The sequence below is a fragment of the Bolinopsis microptera genome, chromosome 2 (assembly GCF_026151205.1).
Source record: "Bolinopsis microptera isolate Bmic1 chromosome 2, MBARI_Bmic_1.0, whole genome shotgun sequence".
NCBI classification, from domain to species: domain Eukaryota; kingdom Metazoa; phylum Ctenophora; class Tentaculata; order Lobata; family Bolinopsidae; genus Bolinopsis; species Bolinopsis microptera.
Genome location: NC_087073.1, coordinates 10,910,867 through 10,931,003, shown reverse-complemented (window position 1 = coordinate 10,931,003; position 20,137 = coordinate 10,910,867). Strand labels below are relative to the sequence as shown.

The 20,137-nt window shown below is 44.2% G+C and overlaps 2 protein-coding genes and 1 pseudogene across 2 annotated transcripts in view; 2 read left to right on the top strand and 1 right to left on the bottom strand.

Moving 5' to 3' along the window:
• The window catches only part of LOC134826503 (ubiquitin-conjugating enzyme E2 G1-like), a 77,302-nt gene that overhangs the window by 24,151 nt on the left and 33,014 nt on the right, over positions 1-20,137 (top strand). The gene's annotated exons all lie outside the window — the stretch shown is intronic.
• On the bottom strand, positions 4,737-9,937 carry LOC134826775 (basic proline-rich protein-like; annotated as a pseudogene).
• Positions 13,670-18,741, top strand: LOC134811222 (uncharacterized). Its single transcript, XM_063817989.1, has 8 exons — positions 13,670-13,729; positions 13,978-14,146; positions 14,348-14,884; positions 15,753-15,908; positions 16,498-16,674; positions 17,076-17,253; positions 17,666-17,805; positions 18,006-18,741. The coding sequence occupies exons 1-8, from the start codon at positions 13,724-13,726 to the stop codon at positions 18,260-18,262; spliced, it is 1,620 nt and encodes a 539-aa protein (XP_063674059.1). The 5' UTR covers positions 13,670-13,723; the 3' UTR covers positions 18,263-18,741.

Below are 20,137 nucleotides of genomic sequence, written 5' to 3'. Positions count from 1 at the left end.
AATGAACAACAAAACGGACAGCATTGGATTGCCCCATGAACGAAGCGTTTTTCCTTGTCGGCTTTCTTTTTTCATTTTACCGCTGAGGGGGCCAACACACGGAAGTTTGAAATTGGTTCAAACAAAACAAAATGGGAATTAGGGCTCAGCGGAATAGAAAAAAACCCCTTACATATATCTTCCTACATGACACTGGATGCCAACCCCCCTTAACCCTATTTAATCTTAACCGGATTAGGCCATATGGATTTAACTTACCGTTAATTTTCTCTAACGGAAAAATGTATGAACAAACTTTTCCTTTTATTAGTATTATACCTTTAGTGGGTGAATATCGGGCTTTTTACTAATTTCTTTTTCATATCAAACGTGAGTTGAGGGCAACTATTTCGCCGATTTTTTTTTACCTTCGGCCAGGTAAATTTTGGTAAAAAAAAATTCATTATATTTTCGTTTAAGCATTTTTGGGCCGTATATTAATAAAATATAAACATGAAATTTTTTTATGAGATTTTTTAACTTAACCATGCGATAATATTAAGGAGACTTTAGGGCTTTAAAATTAGTTCCCTATTTTTTGTAGGTTTACCGTGTGGTTGCAGAAACAGGATCTTTTGAGGGGCTAATTGTTTCTTGACCCCAATTCCCTCACGTGGGGTAGGGTGGGAAAAGGATCCTGAAAAAATGTTTTTTAGTTAATTTTGTATTCAAGTGGTTCCTTGGGGGTCAAAATGAAAAAAAACCAAAGAAGGGGGACCATTTAAATCTTTTTTTAATGTTCCAAAATAAGGTGTACTTATTCAGTTTTTTCCACCCACCAGGAATTAGTTTACCATCAACGGATAAAAAAAAAAAGTTAAAAACTATTTAGGGGGTTTTGTGATAAATAAACATTAAAAGCTTTGTTTAGTAGTCCTTTTTTTCTTCGTGGGTTTTTGGCTTTGTTGTTTAATAGGGAGTGAACCTGGGAATTAACCTTGCAAAAATTGGACAATTTTTACAACTAACAGGTTATTTGGAATCATATTATATAAAAAAATAACAATGTTAAAACCATATTAGTTATTAATTTTGGTTTAAAAAACTTAAAAAAAAAACATTAAAATCCAGTCGTCAGGGTTCAGTTTTATACAAAAAAAAATAGTAACCTCGCACAGAAAACGCGTTCAAAATTAAGCAATTGGAGTGATTCAAATTACAATCAATATTTTTAAAGAATAAAAATTACAATAAAAAACTATATTTTCCATAGGGGAGGTCATTGTTTGGGCTGTTAGGGGTTAAAAATAGAACTGTCGGTAATGGTTAAATAATTTTAGTCAGTTTACATTCTAGGGGGTATCTAGGTTGGGGAAACCTCTATGTTAGTTTTTTTTCTTTTCGGTGGGTACTCTAGGTAGGTTACCTACTAGGTTTTAGGAAAAAATCCTATGGTAGTGTGTCCTTCTTTAGGGTAGGTACTCTAGGTATGGTACTTTTTCTGGGGAAGGGTTTTTAACTCTTGGTTAGGTTTACGTATAGGTAGGGATTTTACCTCTAGGGTAGGTACTTTCTAAGGGTAGGTTGACATTCTAGGTAAGTCTGACTCTAGGTTAAGGTACTCTTAGGGTAGGGGTACTCTTAGGTAGGGGTTTTTACTGTAGGATTAGGGTGAACTCTTAAGGTTAGGGACTATAGGTAGGGTTTACTCTAGGTAGGATTAAAAATTCAAATTCTCTTGAGATAACTCCTAGTTAGGTTGGTACTCTTGGGTAGGGTAACTCTATTTAAAATGGTACCGTAGTTGTTTGGGGAATTTTTTAAGGTTTCTCTCTGTGGTAAACCAAGTAAATTGGTGTTGGATAAAACTTATTTTTATGCTTACCCAATTACGTGTTCTTAAGGGGGGCCCCCAACCTATTTTATCTTTTACCTTTTTCTGGCTTTGCCAAATCCACCAGAGCTATAAGAGGGATTGTTATATTAAGCATTACTTTGGGAACGGTTGGCTCAAAAAAATTCAACTAATGGTAAACAAATAAACACAACTTTTTCGATATTTTTTTGTTAAAAAACTAATTACTGATATTTCAATTCTTAAACGTTTTAAAAACTTTTTACTTAAAAGGGATAATTTAATTTTAACAAATTAAGGAACAATTTATCTTAAAGATACTGATTTGAAAATTATGTTATGGGGACCGGGCAATAATTCTGTGACTTAAGTAACGGCAAGTTAAAGCTGTTTCAAATGTGAAAACAAAAGGGGGCTAAGGAATTAATCACGCACCCCACCGCAAACCCAATAACCGAGACACTTTAGCGGAGATGAGGATTAGGGATAATTTTTACACACACACTATTAACCGGGGCTTCTCATTTTTACTTAAATTTTCAACCCAACTTCAAGTAAACCAAAACAAACACCCAGAAATAGTTCCTTCCAACATTAGATCCATTAATATCCCGCATAAACGAAACGCCGCTACAATCATCTTTTACAAGTCCCTAAGGTAAAGGGGGTGGGGGGGACTGTTCAATATTGGGTCAAGCTCTCCTCCAAAATTATTGTCTTTGGGATTTAATACGCTTCACATTTAAACGCGTCCGCGCTGAGTGCCGCGGCTGATCCCAGACCCACATCACCCTCTACAGCGCACCCCCCCCATTCAGGGACTTAAAGGTAAGAGCTTTTAGTTGTTTTTAGGGGGGAGTTGTTTGAAAAAATTTTCCGGTTCTTGCCTTTCGGATAAATTGTGGAGTGGGGGGGAAATTGGATCTGCACCTTTATTAAAAATATGTGTCAATTGGATCTTTATTTACTTTCGGAAAGATCAAAATCCCCCCACACTATCATACGATTATAATCGCCCATCCACCCCCCAACAAAGGTTTTCGGGGATTTATTTATTTCTTGTTAAAAAATTTGAACATTACCGGTGGGGCAAATTTAAGGGGGTATTTTTAAAGCTACCAAGGGGGGGGGGCCCCCCCACTATTCACCCGATTCTAATTTTACTCAAAACAAAATAAATTTAGTAAACCAAACTAAATTGCAACGGTGGGCAAACCTTGTGGGGAGGTAACCGGCCCACCCAAAAAAAAAAACCTTTCTCCTGGGCAGGAGGGGGGAGGGAGGAGGAGGGGAGGAGTGGAGGAGGGAGAGGAGGAGAGGAGGAGGAGGAGGGAGGAGGAGGAGGAGGGAGGAGGAGGAGGGGAGGAGGAGGAGGAGGAAGAAGGAGGAGGGGAGGAGGAGGAGGGAGGAGGAGGAGGAGGAGGAGGAGGAGGAGAGGAGGAGGAGGAGGAGGAGGGGAGGAGGAGGACGCGAGGAGGAGGAGGAGGAGGATGGAGGAGGAAGAGGAGGAGAGGAGGGAGGAGGAGGAGAGGAGGAGGAGGGAGGAGGAGGAGGAGGAGGAGAAGAGGAGGAGGAGGAGGAGGAGGAGGAGGAGGAGGAGGAGGAGGGGAGGAGGAGGAGGAGGAGGAGGGGAGGAGGAGGAGGAGGAGGAGGAGGAGGAGGAGGAGGAGGAGGGGAGGAGGAGGAGGAGGAGGGGGTGGAGGGAGGAGGTGGAGGAGGAGGGGAGGAGGAGGAGGAGGAGGAGGAGGAGGGGAGGAGGGAGGAGGGAGGGAGGGAGGGGGGGAGGGGACGGAGGGAGGGGAGGGAGGAGTTGAGGGGGGGAGGGAGTGTGAGGAGGAAGGAGGGAGGGAGGGTAGGGAGGGAGGCGAGGAGGAAGGGAGGAGGGAGCGGGAGGGAAGAAGAGGAGGAGGGAGGAGGGGAAGAGGAAGGAGGGAAGCGGATGGGGAGGAGGGAGGGCGGGAGGGGGAGGGAAGGGGAGGAGGAAGGAGGGAGGGGAGGGGAAGAGGAGGAGGAGTGAGGAGGAGGAGGAGGGAGGAGGGGAAGGAGGGGAGGGAGGGGGAGGAAGTGGGAGTGGGTGAGGGGAGGGAGGGTAAGGGAGGCGGGGAGGAACGAGGAGGGGAGGGTGGAGGAGGGAGGAGGTGGAAGAGGAAGAGGGAGGGGAGGAAGGAGGTGGCGGAGGTAGGGAGGACGGAGAGGAGGAGGGAGGAGCCGAAGGTGAGCGAGGGGGAGGAGGAGGAGGAAGGAGGAGGGAGGAGGTGAAGGAGGGAGGAGGAGGAGGGAGGAGGAGGGGAAGGAGGGAGGAGGAGGGGGAGGGGAGAGGAGGGGGAGGGAGGGAGGGACGGGAAGGGAGGGGGAGGGGGAGGAGGGGAGGAGGAGGGAGGAGGGAGGAGGAGGGAGGAGGAGGAGGGAGGGAGGACGGTGGGGGGGAGGGAGGAGGGAGGAGGAAGGCAGGTGAGGGAGGTAGAGAGGGAGGGGGGGGGGGGGGGAGGGTGGAGGAAAAGGAGGAAGGCGGGAAGGAGGGAAGGGAGGGGAGGGAGGAGGAAGTAGGGGGAGGATAGAGGGGAGGACGAAGGGAAAGGGACCCGGATGAGGGGACCGAAGGAGGGAGGGAGGAGTGAGGAGGGGCCGAGGGGGGACGAGGAGGACGAGGAGGAGGGGACGAGGAGGACGAGGGAGAGGAGGTGGACGAGGGGAGGGGGGTGGAGGGAGGTGGGACGAGGGGGAGGTGAGGGAGGGGGAGGGAGGGGAGGACGGAGGAGGGAGGAGGGAGGAGGAGGAAGGAGATGGAGGAGGAGGGAGGAGGAGGAGGAGGAGGAGGAGGGAGGAGGAGGAGGAGGAGGAGGAGGGAGGAGGGAGGAGGGAGGAGGGAGGAGGAGGAGGAAGGAGGAGGGAGGGAGGAGGGAGAGGGAGGAGGGAGGAGGGAGGAGGGAGGGGAGGGCGGAGGAAGAGGAGGAGGAGGAGGAGGGAGGAGGCGGAGGAGGAGGAGGAGGAGGGAGGAGGGAGGGGAGGAGGAGGAGGAGGGAGGAGGGAGGAGGAGTGGAGGAGGGAGGAGGGAGGAGGGAGGAGGGGGAGGAGGAGGGAGGAGGAGGGGAGAGAGGAAGGAGGAGGAGGAGGGGAGGGAGGAGGGAGGGAGGACGGCAAAGAGGAGGGGAAGTCGATAGTAGGAAGGAAGGGAGGAGGAGGGTGGAGGGAGGGGAGGAGGAGGAAAGAGGGGGAAAGAGGGGAGGGAGGCAGGGGGGGAAGAGGGAAAGAGGAGAGGAGGGAGGAACGGGAGGGGGGAGGGAGGGAGGGAGGGAGGAAGGAGGAGGAAGGGGGGGGGGAGGATGGGGAGGAGGAGGAGGAGAAGGGGGGGATGGAAGGGAGGGAGGGAGGGTAGGGGCAGGGGAGGAGGGAGGAGGAGGGAGGAGGAGGAGGGGGAAGTGGGAGGGAAGAGGGAGGACGCTAGGGAGGGGACGAGGGAGGGAGGGGAGGGAGGGAGGGAGGAGGGGAGGGAGGGGGGGAGGGAGGAGGAGAGGAGGAGGAGGAGGAAGGAGGGAGGGAGGGGGAAGGAGGAGGAGGAGGGGAAGGAGGAGGGGGAGGAGGAGGGAGGGAGGAAGGAGAGGGAGGGAGGGAGGAGGAGGGAGGGGGAGGGAGGGAGAGGAGGGAGGGAGGAGGGAGGGGGAGGAGGGAGGAGTGGAGGGAGGGAGGAGGGAGGAGGGGGGAGGGACGAGGAGGGAGGGAGGGAGGAGGGAGGGAGGAGGGAACGGAGGAGGGAAGGCACGGAGGGGGACGGTTGAGGGACGGGGAGGAGGACGAGGGAGGAGGAGGGAGGATGTGAGGGGGGGGGGGGAGGAGGAGGAAAAAGAGGGAGGAGGATGAGGGAGGAAGGGGAGGAGGGGAAAAGGAGGGAAAGAGGGGAGGAGTCGAGTAGGAGGGTTTTCGGAGGTAAAGTAGGAGGAGGGAGGGGAGGAGGAGGGAGGAAGGGGGAGGAGGAGCGAGGGAGGGAGTGAGGAAGGGAGGGAGGAGGGGGAGGGGAGGAGGGGAGGGGACGAGGGGAGGGGGGAACGAGGGAGGAGGGGAGGGGAAAGAGAGGAGGAAAGAGGAGGTACGAGGGAAGGTTGGCGAGGGGAGGTGGGGAGGGAGGGAAGAGGAGGACCGAAGGGAAGGACGGGAGGAGGGAAGGAGGGGAGGGGAGGAGGAGGAGGGAGGGAGAAGGGAGGGAGGGGGGAGGAAGGATTATGGAAGGGAGGGAGGGGGAGGGAGGGAGGGAGGAGGATGGAGGGGGGGGAGGAGGACGGAAGGGAGGGAAGGGGAGGGAGGAGGAGGGAGGGGAGGAGGGGGAGGGAGGAGGGAGGGGAAGGTGGAGGTGGAAGGGGAGGGGAGGAGAAGGAGAAGGAGGGAGGGGAAGGGAGGAAGGTGAGGGAGGAGGGGGGGGAGGGAGGGGAGGAGGAGGGGAGGGAGAAGGGAGGAAGAGGAGGGGAGGGGAGGGAGGGGAGGAGGAGGAGGGGGGAGGGAGGAGGGAGGGAGGGAGGAGAAAACAGGGGAGGGACGACGGGAGGACTAACGAAGGGACGGGAGGAGGAGGAGGTAGGGGGGAAGGGAGGAGGGGAGGAGGAAGGAGGGGAGGGGAGGGAGGAGGAGGAGGGAAGAGATGGAGGGAGGAGGAGAGGGACGAGGAAGAGGAAGGGAGGGGGAGGAGGAAACGGAGGGCGAGGAGGAGGAGGTGGTGAGGGGAAGGAGGGGAAGAGGGGAGGGAGGGGAGGTAAGGAGGGGGAGGAGGAGGGAGGAGGAGGAGGAGGGGATGGAGGGAGAGGAGGGAGGAGGGAGGGAGAGGGAGGGGGAGGGGGGACGAGGGGAGGGGAGGGGGACGAGGGGGGACAGAGGGGAGGGGGAGGAGGAGGAGGAGAAGGAGGGAGGGGAGGAGGAAGGAGGGATGGAGGGGAGGAGGCGGGGAGGAGGGAGTGAGGAGGAGGAGGGAAGGGAGGAGGAGGAGGAGGAGGGGGAGGAGGGGAGGGGAGGAGGAGGAGGAGGGGAGGAGGGGGAGGGGAGGGAGGGGAGGGGGGAGGGGAGGGAGGAGGGGGAGGAGGGGGGGGAGGATGAGGAGGGGAGGGAGCGAGGAGGTGGAGGGAGGGAGGGTGGAGGGAGGAGGAGGGGAGGGGAGGGAGGAGGGGGAGGCGAGAGGGAGGGAGGAGGAGGGGAGGGGAGGGGAGGGAGAGGGAGGGAGGGGGGAGGGAGGGGGGAGGGAGGAGGGATGGGGAGGGGGAGGTAGGAGGGAGGAGGGAGGAGGAGGTAGGGGGAGGAGGAGGGAGGAGGAGGAGAGGAGAGGAAGGAGGGGGAGGAGGAGGAGGAGGAGGAGGGGGAGGGGAGGAGGGGGGAGGGAAGGGGTGGAGCGAGGAGCGAGGAGGAGGGAGGAGGGAGGAGGAGGGGGGAGGAGGAGGGATGGGGGAATCGGAGGGGGGAGAGAGTAGGTAGTACTCTAAGTGGGTTTACTCTTTACGGTAGGTTTTTTTACTCTTAGTAGGTACCGTAAAGGGGTTTTAAACTCTAGGCTAGGTTATGTGAAGGGTTTTTAGTTTCATCTATGTAGGTACGCCTAGAGGTCTTTAGTATTCTTCTAGGGTAAAGGTTACTCCAGGTGAGGAATTACTTTTAGGGGTAGGTACTATTCTAAGGCAGGTTACCCTTTCTAGGTGGGGGAAACTTAGGTATGGTTACCAGTAGGTTAGTTACTTCTAGGCAGGTTACTCTGGGTAAGGTACTTCTTGGGCCAGATTGTTACTATAGATTAGGTTTACTCTAGGGTTAGGTTTACTCTTTTTAAAATGGGTATACACAAGTAGTTAATATGTGTAGTTTTTGTGGTAACCCCATTATTAATGGTTGGATAATACAACCATATTTTTATGGCTTAACCAAATATCGGTATTCTTAAGGGGGGGGACCCAATAGTTATTTTTCACTTTACCCTTTCTGGCTGCCCAAATGTACAAGCTATTTAAATGGATTGTTATATAATAGCATCTTTGGAACCGTATTTCCAAAATACTTAAATGGTAAACACAAAAAACTAAACATCAAATTTTTTATTATTATTGTTAAACTAAAATACTGATATTTTCTTCTAAACGGTTTAAATATACAACTTAATTAAGAAAATTTTTTTAAAAACAATAAGTAGGAAATTATTACTTCTTTAAGATTATATTATGTATAATTACTTTGAGTGGGACGGCCCAATTAAAATCATCGCGGGTACTAAAGTAACGGGCATAAGGGTTATAGATGCTTCAAATTTGGACACAAGGCCTGTAAACCGCACCGCAAACTATTAAAAAACACCCGAGGGAAACTCGGGATGAGAATAGAATTGACAAACAACAATCAACTAATAATACCGGGGGGGGCTCTCATTTTTACTTAATTTTTCACACATTCCTGATCACAACAACAGAATCGTTCTTTCATACACGTAGTTTCAATTTTTAACTCGCATAACGGGGAACGACGGCTTAGATCTATCTTACACTATAACTGCTTAGGTTGTCTTTTTGGAGGGGCCCAAATCAGAAATTTTCAAAATACTATTCAACTTTGACATGGAGTGACTTCTTTCATTTTGGGGATTATTTTAAAAGGAATTTTTGGAAAAATTTTTTAGGAAACCACTTATTAATTGGTGAAATTTCAAATTGGATTTATCATTATTGATTGGGTTAATCCAAAATCTTTTTGGAGTACCACCTAGCAGTAATTCTAAGTGTGTACCTCTAGGGTAGATGTAAATTCTTAGGCAAGTTTACCTCTTAGGTTAAGGTGACCTCGAGGTTTAAGTTAACTATAAAGGGTAGATACTCTAGGTAGGTTTTTTTTAACCTTTCTAGGTTTATGTACTCTAGGGTTTGGGTACTAGTTATTATGGTTACTTCTAGGTAAGGTTTGTAACTTTTACTTATGGTATGTTACTAAGGTTTAGGTTCAATGTTTTCTTTTACTTGAACATTAATTACAAATTTAAATTTAACAATTTGGATCATATTTGATACATGTTTGATGTTTCGCCTTCGGCGGCGCGCGCTTAGCGCCCGAAAAGTGGCATGCAACGTATGTCAAGATCATATGAACAATGAACTAAATGCAATCCTTGCTCTATTATGTGCGTAGTTAAACTGTGCATCACAGTTTAACTACGCTTAAACTACGAAACTACAAATATATCTTGATAGGAGGAATGTTGGAGAAGAATGTTGGAGAGGAATGTTGGAGAGGAATGTTGAGAAGGAGGAATGTTGAGACCAAATATGATCAGCACAGCTGTCCTTGTATAGCTGCTCCACTTCCAGTTCACTAACATTCAGTTTTCTTTCAGTATAAGTTCTTACTTCTTTGGGGGGGGGGGGGGCTAATTAGATATATACTACAGTAAGAGGTGCACGATAAAAATAAACTTGCTCGGATTTTAAAAATTTTTGTACCAGTGTTTTCTAGAGACTGTGAGAATTTTCACAATACCAAATTTGTCATACCTTTTTGGAAAGATCAGTGAATTTCGCCTAATAATAAGTGCCATATTTGATGGTGCGCGGCTTTTGGAGCAAAAGTAGCTGTAAAAGTCGCGTAATTTGAACAAATTCGTCCAAATTTGACCATTTTTGTCGTATTATTCGGATTTATCTTCAGTTCCTTAAATGAGATCATTCTGAAAATTGGCGACGACCTTCCAATAGGGCTTTTACAACTGTCCGAAAAATTTGGTGGATATCGGAGTTGATATAGTAATCAAAATGGGGCAAAATACGCTGCTTTTAGCTGTAACATAATGTCTGTTAATTGGATGTGCTTTAAATTTTTCGGACACTTTCCTTGTAAGTCTATGAGTAAGCTTACCAATTTTTGTTGCAATTGGAGGTCGGGAAGGATACTCAATATTTATTTGTTTGAAGAAAATTGTGCTGGCCGAAATTAGCGCTAAAAAACCATCCTACAGTCGGCACGCGCGGCTCACTGTCGATGGCGCACTACCTAACTACAGTACAGCTGAACTTACACTCACATTCACAAGCATGCAACTGCAAGCTCACCTGGTCCAATGAGCGGGAAACGGAGAACAAGCTCTGGTGACGTCATAGCCATGTGACCTCAGGCTCATAATCACGTGACCTCAGACCCAATCAACTGGGTTATGATCAGGTCAGCTCCCTGTTACCCGATCTTGAGGTGACGTACGACACCTCGTTGTCCCAATCAATGTCTGGATTACCTGGGGACCTCAGGCAATCATATTCATTAACATGAATAGAATAGAGATTAGGCGGAATGACAGGCTGAGCGCGGCCCAGTAATGTCTGGAAGGCTGCACATTTTCACATGCTAAATTAAATTTATAAGATTCTTAAGGAGTTGTGCTAGATGACGATACATAGAGGCCGTAGGATTATGAGGACTACCAGATCCTGATGGAACCTAAGCGATCCATGATATCACAACAGGCCCTACGGCTAGTCCTTAGTCCTCAGTCACATGACATTCTAGAGTTTACTAAAAATGTTTACAATTATTTGGGCGGTCATGACCGTAAATAATTATGTCCGTGAAAAATTTGGGCCGTGAAAAACTTGTCAGTGACAATTATGACCGATCGATAAGGTAGTAAGATAATGATTAATAACCCATCTCGAGTTTTGTCTTTTAAATACAACTAATTACTGATTACACTGCATTCTGATTTATGGTTGATAGCGATTCAGAGGAAGCTCCGGCCTCCGCGGTTGATCGTCTCTCAACGGATTCTGGGTATGAGGTTAGCAGCAGGTATGATGTTACCATCCCTCGAGCTATTTCGTTTTATTTTACGCATTTCCTTTTTCCTGGAATGTGGATATTTTTACTTTACGTTTATTCCGATCACGTCTGTAGATACTTCATTATATTAGTTTCTATGTTTTCTGCATTCTACACAGTCACCAAAATCTATATGGCTGTCTAACAAATATCTTTCTCCTAATTGCAGCGTTGAACGCACACTACACGCAAAGTGAGCCTCCTCAGTCATTGATCTTGATCATAACCTGATTAACTAGATCACATAATTAATTGAAATTTCTTACTGAAATTAGATCCCAACTGACTTGAAAACCTTAGACCTGTAACATAAGTCACTAAAAATGTGACAGAAATAGCTAGGAAATAGATTCGTAGATTCCTCTACAGCTGGGTTGACCACTTCTGGTTACCTGATTAAGACTTTTAATTGTATCACGTCGTGACCCCCAACGTCACGTATACAGCCGCGCAAACGTGAGGCAAATTAAGATCACAGCTTATTGATATTCGCGGTAATATTCCATAAATCCTCCATAAATTGCAAAATGTTTAAGGTAGTTTCTCATTCTATCCCACCGCCAGCTCTTGATCCACTTCATGTGTCCTAATATAAGCATGGGCTTCAATTTTCTTCGTCCATCAAATTTTGCTGAAGAGTCTGAGGAAACATTTTTAAAAACATGCTATTTTCGCTCGAATTATGTATAACTTTTTGAACTTTTATCGAATTTATCGCTGCTGCCTCATTCATACTCCAGCTCAGTTCAGCAAAGAATTTCCATTAGGGCAGCTGTACATCAGAGTGCATCAGAATTATTGGCGTGGTTGAAATATTATGTGTATTTTATGATGAAATCAATATTTTTCAACGGCCAGTCATAACTTTACTTCTGAATATCGAAATTACAAAATTCAAAAACTGGTCTGTTGACAATCTTTTGAACTTTTCCTTAGTTTCAGAATTTTGTGGTGATGTACTGCTACTAGGCAGTGCGCCATCGACAATAAGACGCGCGCGCTGACCATTGAATGGTTTTTAGCTCTTATTTCGGCCAGCACATTATTTTGGAAACAATCGAAAAGTTATAATACTTCCCATATAACAATTTTGTTGAAATTTGATCAGCTTACGTAAACACTTATGTTCTACTGAACCTAAATTGCTCAGTTCTTCGGGCCGCAAATTCCCTCCAGCAAGCTGTCGGGAATTATCATGCGGAGCCCAAAGAAGCGAAGGTATTACATACTATATTATAAAAGCTCTCTTTCTCCACTAACTGATAAAATAAAAGTTAGTCGAGCGGACGCATCCTGCATCTCGCATTCAGAATCAGGGGAATTGAAGCAGCCGAAGGCTTCAAGTCCAATAATCCAAATTTTTCTCTTTCGTTGTGATTTCGGACTTCGTGTTTATACTGAAGTCTGAACTGTAGTGTAAAGGATTACTTCTCGAATGATAAAGACTGCAAAGGAAACTGACACTGAGAAGTCAAGTAGTGATAGTTTTAAAAGCTTGGGTAAGCTAAAATTTCACGCAAAAGGAGGTCGCCACTCCCCAGGTTATAGTTGCTAACTGACATGTTGTTATTTGGATACAATTTAAGAAATACTGACAGCTTTGCCTTGAAGAGCAGTGGAGGCAGGGTCTCTAATGAGGTGAAGATCTGATGAAATTTATATAGTTCCATAAACTTGGCAAATGAACCATCATACAATGACTGTTGACGTCGATTAGGTATACTGGTCTTGGTGACACGACACTTGGAATAGTGGCCTTGATTCAGTGACTTGATGGAGTAGAAAACGAATACCCAGATCATTTGAGCAGTGTTGGTGCAATATTTTCCACATATGGATGATATCATAACGCTCTACTCTCCTTTTCATCGATACTATTTTATCGATGTAGTGATTTTTTTATAAATGTAGTGTTTTCAGCCGCTGCCAATGGCAATGCCACTAGTCGAAGTCGAAAAAAATTCTAAAAGCGCAATCGTCTGCGTCTCATTGACATTATGACTTTCTAGTTTCTTTATATTGTTTAATCGCTTGAATCCTATTTTTCAGAATGAAGCCCAATTTAAAAGCTTCGCAATACTATTTTTATTTGATTACAGTAGCGAAAGGTTTTTAGGGCAAATTTTTTCCTCCCTCATTAAAATTTGCATATGAAATTATTTGTGGTTTTAGCCTTAGGGGGGAGGGGGTTTATGTCCGCCAATGTCCGTTTCCTTTTTGAACTCTATGAGATAACGGACGTGTTTTTTGGGACATCAGCGGACATTTGACGCTAACAGAAAAATGTTTAAGTCAAAAACTTTTAAAAGTTATCCTGGAAATCTTTATTTTTCCTGCTACCCTGATCTCATTATCTTTAGCGAGTGATTGAGTGCGACCGTATTCTTCTTATTAGCGATTTACTTATTTGTGGTATGCGTTCCCGCACAAGGTCTTGGGACTGTCAACTACAAATACAATTATCTTGCAGATTTGCAAAGATTTGTTGTTGTTGTTGGAGTATAACTTTGTGAGTCTCAGTGAACAAATTCCTGGACAATTGAATTTCATGATACAATTAACTTCCGGTTACCTGATTAAGATTACGCTCATTCCAGAAATCCTCCATAAATTGCAAAATGTCTATTTAAGGGCTGTCCCACACCAATTATACATGAGTCTTACATTTCTTGTTTCATTGAATCATACAGTCGGCTAAGCCAGTTTCTCATTCGATCCCACTGCCAGCTATCGATCCCTGAAAATCATTTCCGGACTTTTGTCTTAAGCATGGGCTTCAATTACTTCATTATATTTTATAATACTATTTTTATTTTATTACAGTAGTTAAAGGTTTTCAGGGCAAATTTTTCCCTCCCTCATTTATCATATATACTGCTATAATACATGTGAATCATTGTATTATTAACATTATCATGAGGCACGTTTCGCCGTTCTCGTTACGTGGATGATCAATAATAATTAATTAATGTATTTCAAAAGAAATTTTCTAAATATTTTTCAATGCAATGTAGGAATAATCAAGTAAGTGTAACGACTATCGATAGTGCTGCACATCTATTTTTATTAAAGATGAAGGTGAGTGATTGACTGATGTGTTCCTAAAGCACCATTTTCATTTAGCAGGGGTTGTCAAGTTCAACACGTCACGTGTTTAGTAATTTCTCAATAAAATCAGAAAAGCTACGTCCTCCTACCAACTCAAACTATCCGGCGCAATTATGGCCATTTCTTATTAATTTGAACAAAGTTTAAGATTTTAACTTATATTATTGACATTCGGAAAACCACTTTGTTAATATTTTTAATTTGTTGTCCTCTTTCAGATCTTGATCTTGGTTCTGTTCGTGTTCGGTGGTACTCTAGCGGAACAGTATTGCTTTCCTGAAACTTCAACTACGTTTTTACAGGAATCATTTCAGTACCATTTTACGAAGATTGCTAGCAGCTTGTATGATATTATGAAGGAAGTGGCTGCTCTTCCGGATAGCTCAGGTAAGTATATTTGATCACAAATCGTTCTTTTTTGTTAACAGGGGATACCCGTACAAGGTCTATTCGAAATATTAGACTCCAATTGATGAGTTGATATCGTCAATCAATGCCACGGCGTATAATTTTAAACCTGTTTGTTTCCAGTTCAGTCTAATACCCCGAATATTCCATGTGAAGATACAATTTATGCTTTTGTTTCAGTTATAACGGATGACTCAGCTGCAGCTTCCGGCAACAAATTCAAAATCGCATATGACTTGTCTGTTGCGGCGCTGACACTCAAGATTGGAGAAGGACGTATGAAGGGCAAGACTAGCCACGAAGTATCCACTTTTAGTACTGAAAATGGATATGATGTTAAAACTGTACGCATGGTAGCTATGTTCACGGATTCGCATGAGTATCAGATGAACATAATCTTTTTTGATCCGGAAGCCCTGACGGAAGCCACCACCACAATGTCTTATACGTATCCAGTAGACGGAGACAACGCTAAGGGCACGATGAACGATTGGTACGTGACGTACACCTTCGACGAGGACGGTCAGTTGGAAGTTTATCTGAGCGACAGGAAAGATGGTCTCCTGGCAGAAGATAGCAAACTAAAGACAACTGACAAATTTCCCAGTAACGCATGGATGTTCTTGAAGACGCAATTAGAGGACAATTATGATGGAGTGTTCCTGGAGTTGTCTATGGGCCCGGATCATCCAGATGGCGTAATCACATTTCAATACCGTAAGTTAATCTGAAAAATGATCAAAGTACATCCAACAAAACATTTTCCTATCATAATACAGTAAACCCCAATTAACCGTACCTTTCCCCTTTCCTCCAAATCCGCTTTATCAATGCAATGGGACCCTGATGTCAAGCACAATTGTCAAGCACTTTACTTCCCCTGAGTGAACATCCTCATCGATTGATTTGATGTTTTTCTCGAATGAATGATTATAGCTAGTCGTATCAGTAACTGAGTAATAAGCCCAAACGTTTTCACAGTTCACACCTATAATATATTGATATGAGTATTGCTGAAAGCACAGTGTAAGGCCTACACGGACCGCCTCTAACTAGCCAATCCCTGTTTACATGCCGTGTAGCAGGGGACTAGAAAGAGCTAAACTAGTAAGCGGGGCATAGCCAATACACTATACTTCCATCATTGAGTATATTACCAACCAAGAGGAAAATTTCCTTGTGTTTGGAATCTACCAAGACGAAAGTTGTACAATCCAGCGAAATTCCGAAGAATCATTCCAGTAGACTAGGCGCATTGCAACCACAGCCACGGAAATACTTATGAGTATTGCTGAAAGCACAGTGTAAGGCCTACACGGACCGCCTCTAACTAGCCAATCCCTGTTTACATGCCGTGTAGCAGGGGACTAGAAAGAGCTAAACTAGTAAGCGGGGCATAGCCAATTATATATGATTCTGGGGCAAAATTTGCAGTTTTTCCGTTTGTTGCGACAGAGAAAAGGCTCTCATCAGGATAAGGAAATGTTCTAAGTTTCAATGTAACAACATCGTATTCATGATCTCAAATTATTTGTTATATAGTAATGTTGAAAGTATTGAAACTGATAGCAAAACAACTTCCCAGCCATCCCCGGAGACTCTATTACAACCAGTGACATCGAAATTGTCGTGATGGGAGAAGCTGGATTCGGTTATATCCTGCAACGGGCAAGCTACCCCGGTAGCGCTGCGGTGATGATAAATGGTTATTCATTCCCGGAATGCGTAAACACAGACAACTGTGAGTAAATCCAAAGTTTAAACCGTTACCATGGTGACTATGCGTTTCCATGGTGACTATGCGCTCGTTCATAGTATTATTAATTTAGTTACGAGCAGTTGCTATACATACTAAGTCGGGGTATTCTGACTCTATAAGCGAAATAATATTATGATTATTATTTAGTTGCTTTTATAAAATAACCTCCTATATTTCAGACATGTATATTGTTCGTGATTTAGTTGCTTTTATAAAATAACCTCCTTCATTTCAAACATGTATATTGTTCGTGATTTATTTGCTGTTATAAAATAACCTCCTTCACTTCAAACATGTATATTGTTCGTGATTTAGTTGCTTTTATAAAATAACCTCCTTCATTTCAGACATGTATATTGTTCGTGATTTATTTGCTGTTATAAAATAACCTCCTTCACTTCAGACATGTATATTGTTCGTGATTTAGTTGCTTTTATAAAATAACCTCCTTCATTTCAGACATGTATATTGTTCGTGATTTATTTGCTGTTATAAAATAACCTCCTTCACTTCAGACATGTATTTTGTTCGTGATTTATTTGCTTTTATAAAATAACCTCCTTCATTTCAGACAAGTATACGGATCTCGTGCAGAGTGAAAATCCCTACTGTCCTCAACCCAACACCGTCAGAGAGGTTGAAAGTAAAATGCCTTACGGTAAATATCATACTAAAGAGACGTGTCAAAGCGATAGATATAGCTGTTGGGATGATACTCATAGCACCTGTAATGCAAAACAAAATTTAGGTAAGAAACGATGTTACTACAAAGGTCAATATGTGTTATGGGACTATTATTGCGATTAGCAAATTTATCCCTTAATTGTCAAATTTGTTAACCAATGGTTGCGGAATATATGGGTGATTGCACGGACCTTATGGGACTTTATTTGGACAGACATTAAAAGTTAGTGATGGACTTTTTTATGTTTAAACGAGTATTATACGGCTGCTTTTATATTGTCTTCGAATCAGTTGGCTGTTCATTAACAAAGCTTGAAGCAAAAAGTTGCCAAATAAACAAATTGTAAGCCAAGAATAAAAATATATCCATCCAGAATTATGTCTGTCCAAATAAGGTACGATAAGTTCAGAGTTAGTCGTAATTGCTACTCAGATTTAGATAGCTCTTTTAACTGTGACTTTCAGTTTGTAGTGTGTCGGAAGCTGATGCGATTGTAATGACTACCGATGAGCACATAGATGTGCACGTGGACAACTTTGGACCGTTTGTCGAAATGGAACTGTCGGAGGGGGATCTTGACAAAGTTATCTTCTTGGGGGAAAGACTTGACTTTATCTGTAAAGACAAAAATGATGGAGCTGAGTAAGTGGTCTACATCATGTATATATGGTCATATGTTTGGTCACATTATTGTATGAACAGTATCGCTGGTGAACCTATTAAACCTATTTTCTTTGGCTATAGAAATGGCGCGGAACAGTTTAATCTGTTACCGCTTGTAACTGCTATTCAGAGCATGGTTTTGATTGCTGGTATTATGTAAAGAGGGAGCTGGGGGGAGAGGGCAGGGGTAGGGGGCTGGGGGCAGTAATTGTTTTTCCTTTGAATATCGTGGAGTCCTCTTCAAACTACAGAAAATTGTGTGTTAGCGAGAAAGTAAGTCTGTAAGTCGCGGAGTCCTCTTCAAACTACAGAAAATTGTGTGTTAGCGAGAAAGTAAGTCTGTAAGTTTCAGGATTATATTATGATTCAATTGATAAAGTTGGAATCCCAGATATGTGTTCGAGTACGACCCGGAAAACTTCAATGATGAGTCTCAGTTTGGATACGACACCATCAGTTTCAGCTGCGTCAACGATTACGCTAAATTATACACCGACTTCAAGGCTATCTTTGATGCCTTGAAATGTGTCCGTAAGTTACTGTTAAAGCTAATTATATGAAAGTGATAGTATTGTCTAGCTTGCTCGGCTCTTTAGTCTCTAGTCTGGGAGAGAAGTAATGTAATTACCCCGTCCTCTTAGACTCTAAGATTCTTATGAGATAAATTCGTGTTTCCAACCATTTCAAACGATTGTTAGTTCCGCAATTATTTAACATATTTTAAATTACAGCTAAAGCTAAGCCAGAAGATGAGCCAGAAGATGAGCCAGAAGATGAGCCAGAAGATGAGCCAGAAGATGAGCCAGAAGATGAACCAGAAGATGAGCCAGAAGATGAGCCAGAAGATGAGCCAGAAGATAAGCCAGAAGATAAGCCAGAAGATGAGCCAGAAGATGAGCCAGAAGATGAGCCAGAAGATTCGCAAGCTGCTATCCTTACTAGCAGCTCAGCCATCATAATTTTTCTCCTAGTAGTAGCATTCTTTTAGAATTTTCTATCAAGTGACCTATTCAATGATCGCAGAATTGAATACAGAATAGATATTACAAAAGGACACGAACCAGACTCAATTAGATTTAGAGCATAAAAACTGTTATTATTATTAAGGCTTTATTAGTGATACAGTTTTGTACAGTTCTAGGTCTTAGAAAGGGGTAGTTCGCATATTACGTAATCACTTATTGGCCCATTTTCAACCCCCTCCAATCCCCCTCCGTATAATCAGTTTTACACATAGCTATTAGTATTGTGTCAAATAATTACACTATCGTAATCATTTTATATTTTATAAATTCCAACCCCGGTATCGGTTCATTACATAATATTAGGGCTCTGGATAGAGCAAGCGAGAGGCCTCTGGTTAGAGTAAGTTTTTATATAATTCTGTTGTTATTGTATTTCAATCCACAATCGCGGTAAAATTGTTTTAATGTTTAATTTCTAATTTCTTATTCATTATAATTGTACAACAATTCCTTATTTGATATTTAATTGTCATACGTTGTATGACCCGCCGCGCACGAAGCTCCCCCTGCATCGTCGTTTCACCATAGTGAAACGATCGTGGGGGTCGCAACGTGATATTGTATCACGTGGTGACCCCCATGGTCGCTTCACTATGGGGCGCGGCGGGTCATACAACGTATGACAAACGTGATACAAGTATTTAATTGTCTAAGAATTTCATTGAAATAGAAATTAGCTTCAATTATAAAGATCAATGATCACATATCACACACGATGTAGTGATGCACCCGGGTTACAGACGACGCTATTGTCAGCACTGCGCGCGCACACACGCACCATCTACTGAGAGTGTGTACTGAGTGCTCATTTGTTGACGGATGTAACTCGTCTAACTTTCTTCGAAGTAGCGCGCGCCGGGCCAGACCATTAACAATGGACAAGCTCATTTGTATGTTTTTATAATCTATATTACTTGTGAATCAAGCGCGTCACGCATTATATACCGAGCTGCGAAGAATTAACAAAGTCAAGTCTAGTAACCTCTCCCAAGCTTATTTTGTATCACGTCGTGACGTTGCATCAGACACCCACGCTCGTTTCACTATAGATACAGCATACAGGGGTTCACCTAACCATGTGCTTTCGCGCCGCTTCGGGCGCGCTTGTTTCACAAGTCAAGAAAAGCACTTATCCACGAACCCCGATGGGAAGGTTCGTGCGCGCGTGCGCAATGCTGACAACAGCGTCTTTGTAGAGCAGGTAGTCTTGCACCCAACGCGAGCTGACTACTCAGAATGCGCGAGCACGTCAACATAAAATTTTTCGCGCCCTACAAACTTCGGTAGACCTTATAATTTGCGACTGAACGCTTGCGTATGTCGTAGTTCAAGCTGCGCGCGCGGTATGAGTATTTTCATTGCATCATACAACATAAATTATCGGATTATAAGTAGAAGCTATTTGTACAGGGATTTTCTCATCGATACTTTAAATGACTAATCTTTAAAAAACAAGGTCGATTCTTATACAATTACAATATATTTTGCATATGCGCGTTAAATCAATTCGTTATCATGTAATAATGTGTGTCATACTTAAAGCTAGGAATATTTGTGTAATATGGATTTTCATTCTAAAACATGGAAAGATTTCATCAATTAATGTAACTTGGTACCATATGGTTTATTTGATCTTATATGTTATCGATCTATATAGTTTTACGTTATCGTGTATCATGTATTGATAGTTATACATTATTATTATACAACGAGTCCAACCCAGCGCGCGTTTTGGTAGTTTATAAACCTACAAATAATTTTATCCCCTGATAAACTCCAAGATATTATACATCAACGGATTATAATCTCATTGTATAGTCACATAACATGATACCATG

Coding starts and splice junctions, on each gene's coding strand:
- LOC134811222 (XM_063817989.1), top strand. Junction 14,885..15,752: donor CGTAATCACATTTCAATACC/GTAAGTTAATCT, acceptor ACAACTTCCCAG/CCATCCCCGGAGACTCTATT. Junction 15,909..16,497: donor ATGCGTAAACACAGACAACT/GTGAGTAAATCC, acceptor CCTTCATTTCAG/ACAAGTATACGGATCTCGTG.